This window comes from Orycteropus afer, unplaced genomic scaffold, assembly GCF_000298275.1.
Source record: "Orycteropus afer afer isolate SDZICR_OR568_19922 unplaced genomic scaffold, OryAfe1.0 scaffold00188, whole genome shotgun sequence".
Taxonomy (NCBI): Eukaryota; Metazoa; Chordata; class Mammalia; order Tubulidentata; family Orycteropodidae; genus Orycteropus; species Orycteropus afer.
The window spans coordinates 4,738,389-4,751,265 of NW_006921775.1; the positions used below are offsets into that span (position 1 = coordinate 4,738,389).

Below are 12,877 nucleotides of genomic sequence, written 5' to 3' on the forward strand. Positions count from 1 at the left end.
CTTTTTAGGTAAGTATTTGGACTCTGAAACTGCTGCAGATGGCAGAATTTTCAGTACTCGGTGCATTTAAAAAAAAAAATGGTGGCCCATTCTGATATTATATTTTCCTTTCCTTTTCCTTTCGTTCTTTTTTTTTTTTTTTTAGCTTAAAATTTTCAAAAAAAAAAAAAAAAAGTTAGATCTCACAGTAAATATTTCTCAAATCCTTCCAGTAGGATTCAGTTTGTACACATGTTTCTGATGAGGTCACTGCTTGTTGTTATGATACAGAAAAGCCTGTGTCTATTTTAGGCATTTACTGTACATTTCTCCCGAGAAAAGAGTGAGATCGTGTCATCTCATGCTCCCCATCCGCAGGTCACTTCCTGTAGAAATATGGACTAACTTAAACCTCGTGAGTACTGAACTGAGCATCTCTTGCAGCCTCTAGTATAAGAAACACACCCTGGGTTTTTATAACAGCTGTGGAATTAATAGAAGGCGGGAAATGAACTTTTATTTCCTGGATTTGTACATGAATTATCTATTTTATAAAAATTAAATTCTGATCTCTTTTTAATAATCATTTTAGAAAGAGGTATGGGGTACTTTTCAGTCATCATGTAATAAAAGCCTGAGGTCATGACCTCAAAAGAACTTCATAACAGCATTTAAAATATACACAGTTGTAAATGGTATCATACCGTCCTACAACTTTGAGAAAAATATGCAGCTTTCTTTGCTTAGCATAACATGTTTAAGAGTCTAATACAGTGCTTTCCATTCTCTTGTCTGTCAATACTGGGCTTTCTACTCTCTTGCAGAAATACTGATCTTATACTGTTACTTTCCAAATAAATGCAGGATAAGAATATCTGGGATCTTAGCTGTTTTACTTTAATTAAGTATTTTTTAAAATAATTAGTTTTTAATACGTTTCTCTGAGGAGGTTAGGTGGCCTGTGGTCTTACAGAGATTAACTGAAATAAATAATGAAAATGCAGTACTACAGGTATCCCTCACTTAATGAAATAGACATTTTCAGAAAGTTTACTATAAGCAGAATTTCTATTAATCTGGTTCTTAATTGGTTTACATTATTAAATGGATTCTTAGATGAAGCAAAACTTTTAACAATTACACTTTTAAGAATTTAAAAACCTTTCTAATAAAATACTAACCATACTACTAACAGTATGACCCAGCTTATTGGCACTTTGCTTTAACTGATTATGGAGCAAATTAATTACTCTTAACCTGCAACTGGATCCCTCATATACCTCTAAATCAATTTTAATGTTTAAGTAGGTGCTCAGAATATTCAGTTAGCATGTTATCAGAATGTCACAAAACTAAAATGTCAAAATGAAAAGTAATAGACAGTTTTTACATCTGAGGGGTACCGTTCCTAATATCTTTGTGTATGTTTGTCTTAGAAGAACTAGAAAGATGTGTTTAGCTTTGGTATTTTTACTAAGCTGTTTGTCAACCTCAAATTACCTTACCATAATACAGTTTTAAGTTAATCGTAAAATTTTGTTTCTTCCCTCGTTTTATTTCTTGAATTAATAGATTATATTTTTCTAGATTTAATTAGCTTAATAGTATCTACTTAGTTGAAGTGTCCTTGGTAAAAAGCAAATAGCATAAAGCCCAAGGACTAGAGTTTTAACTAGTAAAGGACTAATAGTAAAATCTATGGATCATACCTAGATTTTTTATCTAATTTAATTGTTTGCTAGCATTTAGGCTAGTGTCTTTATTAAAGAGCAGCTCATCTGTGGGAGAGTTGAGCCAAAACAACTATAGTGTAACTCGGTAACTCCAGCTGATGATAGCAGTCATAGGGATAAGATGGTAATGTTCTCTCACTTATCTGTTCCCTAGGTTAATTTATGCCTGGAAATGAATTTTAGTTAAGTGAGAAATACCTGTCGTTTGCTTCCTGTCTTTGTTTATTAATATACACAGGGAATAGTTTAAAATTATAATTTGTAGATGTATTTTTAAATGTCTTTCTAGTAACATTCACAAATGTTTACTGCGAAATTAAAATTATATAGAGAGATTTTTTTTCAGGCTCTCATTGAGGAGTTTTGTGATTTGGAGTGTTAGAAACAAAGCTGAACTAAGTTTTATACTTTCAGAAACAAAACTTTTATTCTAAAAACAGTTGATGCTTCTAAAGCATTAATTGTTTGGGCCCACCTTTTCAAATAAAGTATAATAAATTGAATGAGAATTTTTACTTGGATAGGCTGTTTTTTTAATAAGTTTGATATAAGGCTTCCCTGTTTAGGCTTTCAAAATTTATTTAATAAAAAGCATTGTTACAGAATGATTAATAAAAACCATTATGAGTAATGCAGAATATTTTATTGTTTGTGCTACCAAGTGGCTTTTCATTAATGAACCTTTTATCTTGTTAGACACTTAGCTAATATGTAAGTTTAAAAAATTAGAATCATTAAATTGAGATTTGACCAGAATATTGATGTCTGATGCATCTTTGCTTCAAAATACTATTTAAAATATCTTTAGTTTGACTTTTTCAGTAAGAAAAATGAGATTCCAAAGAAGAAAAAAATAACTCTTTGTTCTCACTTAAGCCAAGCCATGCAAGAAAATCCTTTCCAGACATGATATTTAAACTGATCAGATAGTTTCAGGGTTTTTTGTTTTCCTTTCTCTTTACCAAGAATATATACATGAAAAGAACATCTTTCTTAAAATATGTTCCTACTCTTAAATACTTTATATTTTTATGTTAGTACCAGCTAGCTTTGCAAAAGTGTTAGTCCCATTCTAGGTTTTATACTTAATGTATGTAATATTAAAAGCATTTAGGAGAAATACAGACTGTATAATTTTTATAAAATTGTTAAAAGGAGTTATTAACCCAAACTTCTGTTCTTTTTCAGTAAGTACATTTATCTTGCTTGCTAAATAGTTAATTGAAGCATCCCTTTGGATAAAGTCTGGCAATTTTACCCACTGTTGAAACAGTGGATAAAAGAGTAAAACTTATGTTAGAATGATCTAACATCACAAAGGGAAAGGAAGCTGTGAGACCACATTCAGCTATTTTTGAACAGTCTGTTCAAATTATTTTCCATTTATAGATCTGCCCATACTAGCTTTGAAAGCCCAGAAAGACTTATGATTAATTTTACACATACATTAAATATATATATTTCTAAGTGCATCACAGGATTTTTGCTCCTAAAAGTACTCTACTTACATTAAATGTGTTAATGATATTCTACCTTTTTAAAAGTAATGTGCTTCACCTAATAGTATTCGATAGAAAATATTAAAACAGTTAAGATCCTTGGACATTTCTGCATGCAAGTTTTCATTAAATTTAAAGGCCAGTTGAATACATATAGCTTGAAGTAAGTAGTTCTATAAAATTTGTGCAGCTGATCTTCAGTGTTTGGAAGCAATTTATTAAAATATGTTGTGTAGTTGAAGCATTCTTCCTAAGTTCCGTCACCAAGGTTCCATTTTGTGTGCTATTTTTCCATAACTCTTGGGAGATGGCATGTAATATTGATATGCACTAGTCTACAAATAAGCTATTCCAGAGAACTTAATTTACTTCCTGGAATGAGCCATTTTATGTTACTACTCTTCTGTACTAATAGTTAATATGTATATCGTACTTTAGTATGAAACTAGAACTACTTTCTACTATCAGTTTCTCTCTTCAATGTCTATAAAAGTGAGAGGGAAATTCCAATTTGTAACTTTTTTTGCACTTTAGAGTTTCTCTATATGTGTAAGTGGATGAAAAATAGGTCTGTTCTAATAACCCTAACAGAAGTCATATCTCTGTGATACCATTATTTTAACAGAATTAGTAAGGGTATTTTTATATAAATACTCATGGGGCCAAACAAAAATCTTTTCTGTTTTATGACCAGTTTAAGATCAAAACAGTAGCATGGTGACATATACAGACAGTTTTGAATATAGTGATTTGTGATATTAATCAGACCCCAGGTAGCTGGTATAGAGTTTGCATGCTTCTTAACCCTAGAATACATTACATTAATCTATACTTTTGTCTGTATAAATGGGTTTCTGAATTCAGTGTAAACAGTAGAGGGTGCCCCAGAAGGTATTCTGTATAGTTTGGGAGAGGAGTTTATCCATAATCAGATTTTGTTCTTAAAAGAGTCTTTTAGTTAAAAGTCAGAATTTGAGAATTTTATTTACATAGATTGGAAATAAAGCACAAATGTTTATGGTTTTATGGATTTGTTAAATAAAAATGTAAAGCATCTATTAATCAATAGTTTAAATATATACTTTTTCTTTACTATAGATTTATATAACTTAAAAAAAATTTAAATAATGTGTTCTTCATTTTTATCAGAGTTCATTTTAAACATGTTTGTTTAGGTTTTACTGCAATCACAGCGACCAACCCCATTTGGCTTATAAAGACTCGGTTACAGCTTGAAGCAAGGTATGTTAATTCATTTAAGTCAAAATCATTAAAGTCAGGTTCAACTAATTTTTTTATATGTATGTACATATATATGGGAGCTCTGGTAGCATAGTGCCTAAGGCACTTGACAACCAGAAGGCTGGTGGTTCAAACACACCAGCCACTCCTCAGAAGGAAGATGGGGCAATCTACTTCTGTAGTGATACTGCCTCGGAAACCCAAGGAGGGGTTGCCATGAGTCCGGTCCAACTCAATGGCACATAACAACAACAACATACATATATATATATTTTTTAAATCAGTGAGATTTCAGTTCCAAATTTAACCATAGTTTACCCTTTTGCTCTATTGAGATTTTATTTTATTTTATTTTGGGTCTTCTGTCAGAAGCAAAAATGGACGTAATTATTGGCAGTATGAGACTTTCTAGGTTAAAATGTATTACATGTTGTGATTATTAAAATAAACAAGGTATAATTCCCTAGCCCAAAAAGTAATACTTCACTCTGTGGGTACTTCTTATTGGCTTCCCAACAGCTAAATAAGCCACATGGTTAGCTGGTGTAGAGTGAGTCTTTGAGGATCATTGCTCAAATTCAGGAACTTTATATACAAAGAGTGCTGGTCTAGGCCTTAGCTCTCAATTAATTTGTAGTTTTTTTCATTTATTTCCAGTGACCACTTTATAGTTAACAAAATTCATTCTTTCAAGAAATCAATATGTATCAGGCACCAATCCAAAAACTAAACTCACTGCCGTCGAGTCAGACCTAACCCCTCATGGGGTTTCCGAGGCGGTATCACTACAGAAGTAGATTGCCCAACCTTCCGTTAGAACTCTGGTGGTGCATTGCCTAAGGCATATGACTGCTAACCACAAGGTTGGCGGTTCAAACCCACCAGCCACTCTGTGGAAGGAAGATGGCACAATCTACTTCCTTAAAGATTTACCATCTCAGAAACCCAGTGAAGTTTACTTGAGTCTGGATTGACTTGATGGCAGTGAGTAGTTTGGTTTTTTGTTTGTTTGTAGGTTCCAAAGATACACTAGTAAATGATGGAGACCAACTTTTATTTTTTACACCGTAACAGAATATATTTGTTGTGAGTAGATAAGATTCAAATTGGCACCATCAACCTGAAGGTGCTCCAAAAAGGGATAATGAAAACAGGTTATATAGGTGGTGTCTGACCAGGGTAGTCTCTTGAAGGTCATTGTAATTCTCCAAAAGAGCCTAATGCCTAAGGCAAAACACAAAGAGCTCTGATAGCACAGTGACTAAAGCATCTGACTGCTAACCAAAGGTTGGTGGTTCAAACCCACCAGCCTCTCTGTGGAAGCAAGACTGGGCAATCTACTTCTATAAAGATTTACTATCCCAGGAACCCAGTGGGGGTTGCTGTGAATCAGAATCAACTCTGTGGCAGTGGGGTTTTGTTGTTGTTGTTGTGTTTTGGTAAGCTGATTACTAGGCTGTTGTTTGTCTTAAAGGTGACTTTAGGAAAATAGCCCTCAGGGTTCAAAAGGACATAAGGGCAAATGGCCTGGGTGGGTTACTCCAACACCATGGACCTAGAAGTCTGGATTCCAGAAGAATTAAAATAGTTTCTGAGATATTAATAATACTGTGTTACAATTTCCACATTCCATTGAATCATCACTTTTTGGAATGGGCACATTTATGGATTTCTTCCAGTTGGTTGGCCAAATTTCTTGGCATAGATGAGTGAGTACTTCCAGCATTGCATCCGTTTATTGAAATACCTCAATTAAAAAAAACAAACTAAACCCACGGTCATGGAATCGATTCCAACTCATGGCGACCCCCATCAGGTCTCTGAGGTGATAAATCTTTACAGAAATAGATTGCCCTGTCTTCTGTCTGCCAAGTGGTTGGTGGGTTTGAACTGCCAACCTTAGTGTTAACAGTCAAAATGCTTTAGGCACTGTGCCACTAGAGCTCCTTATCTCAATAAATAGGAGCTATCATTATGTATGGGGAAGACAGACATTCAACAAGTGAGTCATTCAGGGCCACAACCAGCATTTTATTTGAAGGTAGCTGCTCATGTTTTCTGCTTCTATCTGCTGTCTGGTTGCAAGGAGCCCTGGTAAGGTAGTGGTTGAGTGCTCGGCTGCTAACCAAAAAAGGTTGGTGGTTTGAAATTACCAGCCACTCCACAGGGGAAAGATGGCAGTTTGCTTCCATAAAGATTACAGCCTTGGAAACCCTATGAGGAAGTTCCATTCAGTCCTATTTAAAAAAAAAAAAAAACTCACTGCCATCATTGAGTCATTTCCAACTTACAGTAACCCCTCCTTTGGCATTATCTCTGCAGGAGTAGATTGCCCAATCTTCCTTCCAAGGAGTGGCTGGTGAGTTTGAACTGCAGTCCTATAGGGTCGCTAATAGTTAAAATTGACTCAAGAGCCACAGGTTGGGTTGTTTTTTGTTTGTTTTTGTTTTTGTTTGTTTGTTTAAGTCTCTGGCTGCTTGGGGAAATATGGTACTACTAGTTGTTTGTTGCTGTGGAGTTGATTCTGACTCACAGTGACCCCATGTGTGCAAGTAGAACCACTCCATAAGATTTTCAAGGAAGCAAAAAATCTTTTGGAAGCAGATTACTGGGCCTTACTTCTTAGGCTCTTCCAGGTGGGTTTGTACTACCAACCATTTGGTTAGTAGTCTAACACTTAACCATTTGCATCACTCTGGGCCTCCTGGTACTACTGGAGTGAGCATGAAAGATGCTAGGAAAGTACTATATTCATTTACATGGTGTAGAAGCAAGATCCTAGTTAAAATAATGGTGATAGGAATAACAATAGCAGCATTTATATGTAGAGTGACTGACTGTTCTGATTTGCCTGGAACTGAGGGATTTCCTGGGACTTCAGACTTTCAGTTCCTAAACTGGGAAAGTGCTGGGCAAACCCAAATGAGTTGCTCACCTTCCTTATATTTATCATTTGCCTGGCACTAAGCCAAGGGTCCACAAACAGCTTGTGAGTCAAATCCAACCATCCTGTTACCACCTGTCCTTTTTAAAAAGTTTACTGAGATAATTGTAGATTCACATATAGTGGTAAGAAATATTAGAGATCTCTGTGTACTCTGCCCAGTTTCTCCCAATGGGAACATTATGCAAAAACATGGTACAGTATCACAACCAGATACTGACTTTGACGCAATTCACCAATCTTGTTCAGATTTCTCCAGTCTTGCATGTACTCATTTATGTGTGCGTATATGTGTGATTCACTTGTGTACACATGTATATTAAGTTTGATATAGTTTTATAACCTTTGGTTCTTGTTTCAGTGAGCTGTGGTGGCATATTGGTTAAACCTTTCTCTGCTAACCAAATAGTTGTTCAAACCCACCAGCTGCTACATGGTAGAAAGATGAAGCAGTCTGCTTCCATAAATATTTACTGCCTTAGAAACCCTATGGGGCAGTTCCACTCTGTCCTAAAGGGTCGCTATGAGTCGGAATCAACTCACTGGCAGCGGGTTTTGGTGGTTCTTGTATCCACCACCACAGGCAAGATATTGAACAGTTTACATTTAAGTTACCTAACTGCTTCAACAACTTTATATGATTTTTACAATCATTATCTTCATTTTTCCAAAGGAATGAAATGAGGCACAGAGAAATTGTCATTTCCTCTAAGGTACACAACTTGAGTCAGGTTTTGAACCCGGCCCATCCAACTCTGGAAAATATGTTTTTAACCAATCCTGCTTCTCAAAAGATTTCCACATGAGCACTTACGTGTTCTGGAATTCCATTCTTCTTAAAACCAAAAAAAGCACCTCACTGCCATTGAGTCATTTCTGACTCATAGTGATCCCCATTTGGGTTTCTGAAGCTGTAAATCTTCACGGAAGTAGATCGCCCCATCTTCCTTCCACAGAGTGGCTGGTAGGTTTGAACCTCTGACCTTCTAATTAGAAGTCAAGTACCTTATCACTACTCCACTAGAGCTCCTTATTCTTCTTAAAGTTACCCATAATTTGTTAGGATCCACATGTTGATTGCCTTTGCATAGTCAGTAAAGCACAAGTAAACATCTTTCTAGCATCACTGATTCACCCAAGATCCATCTGACGTCAGCAATGATAGCCCTCATTCCACATTGTCTTAGTTCTCTAGTGCTATTGTAACAGAAATACCACAAATGGATGGATTTAACAAACAAAAATTTAGTCTCACAGTTAAGGAGGCCAGAAGTCTGAATTCAGAGTGCTGGCTCTAGGGGAAGGCTTTCTCTCTGTGTGTATCTTGGTCCTAGGAGGATCCCATTGTAGAGACTCTGGATCCAAAGGATGCATTTTGCTCCCAGCTCTTTCCTAGTGGTAGTAGATTCCCCCTTGGAGACAAACTTTTAAAATGGAATGTTCAAGGAATGGTTTTCTGGCCCATTTTAAGCAGAAGCAGCAGAGGCCCTGAACTATAAGACCTCTAGGCGTGTTCTGGGAACTAAGAGAAGGCCAGCCCAGCAGCAGTACAACTTACCAACTTGCCACCTCAACTTCTTTTGGCCTTTAGAATAGAGGGTAGGGTAATGGTAATACTTTTAAGTAGAGATATGATCCTCTTCAAATGCACAATGATAATGTTGATTGTTTTGAAATGTTCAGACTTTTAAGTCTATAATGAATTTGTAAGCTGATCTTCTATTTAAGCAAATAATGTACATATCAGATTTCCACTGTTTTTATATTTTGAGGTTTGAGTAGTGTTATGTCCTGTAGACTATCAAAACTGGTCTAACAAATCATTGGTAGCTACGTGTGCCTGCTTGAATATCCTGTCATGTTGAACTGTATGCTTTTTTGAGACTTGAAATGTCTGATTCTTAGTGCATCTGGAGTAGTCCTTTTAATGAAATCTTACAAGGCATAGCAAAAATCAAAAGTATCTAAAAAGTGATAATAGACAAGACTTACCAGTACCTGTTGCTGTAAAGTTGACTCCAACTCATGGTGACCCCACGTGTGTTAGCATAAAACTGTATTTCATACACATGTTTTTTGTTTTTAATTGTGGTGGAAATCCACATAATAAAACATACACCATCTCAACAATTTCTATATGTACAGTTCTTATGGCTTGATTACATTCTTCAACTTCCATAGGGTTTTCAGTGGCTGGTTTCATGGAATTAGATCACCAGGCCTTTCTTCTGAGGTGCCTCTTGGTGAACTTGAACCTCTAACTTTTTTGTTAGCAGCCATGCACACTTAACCCAAGGGGTAAAAAAGTGTGAGGTGCTGGTCTACATTATACTATTCTAAATTATCAGTGGTATGCTTCAGTGTGTTACAGAATTGATTTGTAGGGAATTCAGGAAAAATATGGCTTAAAAATTCTTTAATATTGTTTCACTTAACAGTTGTAACACAAGCCAGGACAGTTTTTTAGGTTTGGGGCCAAGGGATAGGGATGAGGTGATAATGTGTAAGTGAAACACTGATTTAAGGATGTTAATTTATAAAACCCATTCAAAAGCAAGGCTGATGTGTTTGCATATCACATTTTGGGACTTTGAGTTCTTAACAGCTTTTTTCTTTTTTTGAGGAAGAATTTCTAGTGGCAGGAACTAAGAATAGATTCTGCACCCTTAGAATAGTACTAACTGAAGAAATTTTCTTATGCACAGTACCTAGTCACTTTTTGGGGTAGGTGGGAAGGGTTGATAGTTCCTTAGATGCATAGAAATCAGATTAATCATAGTCTTTGCTTTATGAAACACTGTCATTATTGGTGTCTCACTCATTCTTTTTATGTTATTAAATACAAAGGAAATTCAACTTACTTAGAACTGGATTTACTATAATGTGGGGAGTTTTTGTTTTTACCTTGAGCTACAGTAGGAATGGGTATTTCCTAAAGGAATTGTTACTTATCCCTACAACACGAACTCCAATAAGAACATGAAACTGAGGATTCAGTGTTAGTAGTTAGCGTATTTTGCATTCAGTAAAATTAACTATTTACATGTTACCCATCTAATATGACAAGTTTGGGATGAAAAGAGTAGGGAATCTAAATTAAAGTTTTAAAATTATAATTTCACATCATAATTTAGAGAGGGCCATTCTTTATTAGAGTGTCATATACTACTATATTTACTTTAATTCAAAACCTATATTTTATTTATGTTAATAAGATATCCCTTTCTGGTTTTCAGGAACCGTGGAGAAAAACGAATGGGTGCTTTTGAATGTGTTCGTAAAGTGTATCAGACAGATGGACTCAGAGGATTTTATCGAGGCATGTCTGCTTCATATGCTGGCATATCAGAGACTGTTATTCATTTTGTTATTTATGAAAGTATTAAGCAAAAACTACTGGAATACAAAACTGCTTCGACGATGGAAGACGATGATGAGTCTGTGAAAGAAGCATCAGATTTTGTGGGAATGATGTTGGCTGCTGCCACCTCAAAAACTTGTGCCACAACTATAGCATATCCACATGGTATGAGGAGTTGAATTTCCATGAGTCTTACTCCAGTATCTCAGAAATGTTTTCTTACCCCAGCCAACAATGTGCTTATTAGAGCATTATAATGTTCTAAAATCCAGTGTAACAAATACTGTTCTTGGAAGTTCTATAATGGGAATAAATCTACATAAGTAACATAAGATTGTATAAATAGGTTATTTTATGCCATAAAACAGCCTGTTGATGCTTGAGCATGGACTCTAGTTAGATAATCATATTCCAGCCATGCCACTTACCTCAGCTAGGATTGGGCTTAGTTTCTGAGAAGAGGTTTTAAAACTTGCCCAAAGTCTCACAGCTGCTTGGCAGTGGATCCCAAATTTGAATCAAAATATATAGTATCAGAGATCAGATGATTTTATATTATTTCATGTTGGCAAATAAGTGTGTATGAATACTCTCTTATTTTGATCTTTAAATTTTATATTAGCCTGGTCATTAATAGCTAAAGAAATCACTTCACAATTTGTAACACACTGAATTTTTTTTTTAGTTTGTTATTTTTATCTAAGTGTGGGCTTTGATTTTTTGGAGGGGGGGTGTCTGTGAGGTTTGGTTTTAGTTTTTATTTTTTTACTCCTTAGTGCTTCACTCTCGTTACACTGATTACATTTACCCTTGTGAAGGTAAAAGCTTTGTGATTAAAGCTACGTCAGAAAAAAATGAAACAGCTAGGAAATGAGTATTTGCTCTAAGATAAAATTTATTAAGGCATCTCCTTTTAACCAGGTTGGACAATTACTTTAATGTGACTGGTTTCAATAAGCTACACATTAAAAATTACTCATTTATTCTGAACTTAAACTTAGAGACTGGTATTTGCGTAATAAATTTAGTAAAGATACCCCTAATGTTTAAGTAAAATATCTTTATTTTTTTCCTAACAGAAGTTGTAAGAACAAGACTACGTGAAGAGGGAACAAAATACAGATCTTTTTTTCAGACACTATCTTTGGTTGTTCAAGAAGAAGGTTATGGGTCTCTCTACCGTGGTCTAACAACTCATCTGGTGAGACAGATTCCAAACACAGCTATTATGATGGCCACCTATGAATTGGTGGTCTACCTACTCAATGGATAGCAACATCTGCCTGTCAATCTATAAAGAGGGAAGAAGACCAAAAGAGTACAGTGGACCATGGAATATCTAAGCCAGCATGGTGGACAGAAGAAAAAGGTTGGGGAACATTTAACTATGCCTAAGTGGAAGTTTGGTTGTAGGAGTTGAAGTGATCATACCATGTTACTTGGTCTTTTTGGAAATGTGAATGAAACCTCGGCTGCGTCCAAGGAAAATACCTTTAAAAGCACTCCTTTCTAAAAATTACCATTTTCTCTGCCATGTCTGCCTGACATAGTTGACTTTAGTTGATTGGTGGCAGTCAGAGTATAGCATTGTTCATTCCATGAGTACTTTTCCAGTCTTTAAACAAAGCCATCCCTAATTATATACTATACTATAACTGTCCAGAGATAGTATTGACAGTCATAAATTTCTAACTTCTGGCTTCTGTTCAATTCCTGTAAAATTGAAAAATAAGGATAGTGAGATCTTCAGTATTATTTTCATATTTCTTTGACAGGACCTGCCACAATACTTTAAAGTTAAGTAAATTACCTCGTAATTAGTAGTTGCTGTTTTTGACAGCTAATAAAATACTGTCTAAATATCTTGTATATGTTTAGCATTAAAATGTTTTTGTTTCCATTTCTAATACGTGCTTAATATTTAGAATAATTGTTCATTAACACATCAAAATCAAATGGTATTAGTTTGGGACAAAATAAACCAGTAAAATCTTGATGCTTGACCATTTCAGTGACTTAAGCATGACCCTATTTCTTCTATGACTTCATGGTACATGAATGAAGACACCTAGAATTCAGACATCTTTTTTCAGTGAATTATTAGTTATGAACCTGAATT

The 12,877-nt window shown here is 35.1% G+C and overlaps 1 protein-coding gene across 1 annotated transcript in view; it reads left to right on the plus strand.

The window, feature by feature from the left end:
* SLC25A36 (solute carrier family 25 member 36) overlaps positions 1–12,031 on the plus strand; it is a 38,425-nt gene extending 26,394 nt beyond the window's left edge. Inside the window, exons 5-7 of the mRNA XM_042781871.1 lie at positions 4,387–4,453; positions 10,634–10,923; positions 11,838–12,031. Of these exons, the coding sequence (XP_042637805.1) occupies positions 4,387–4,453; positions 10,634–10,923; positions 11,838–12,031 (551 nt within the window). The remainder of the gene's footprint in view (positions 1–4,386; positions 4,454–10,633; positions 10,924–11,837) is intronic.
* The last annotated feature ends 846 nt before the right edge of the window (positions 12,032–12,877 follow it).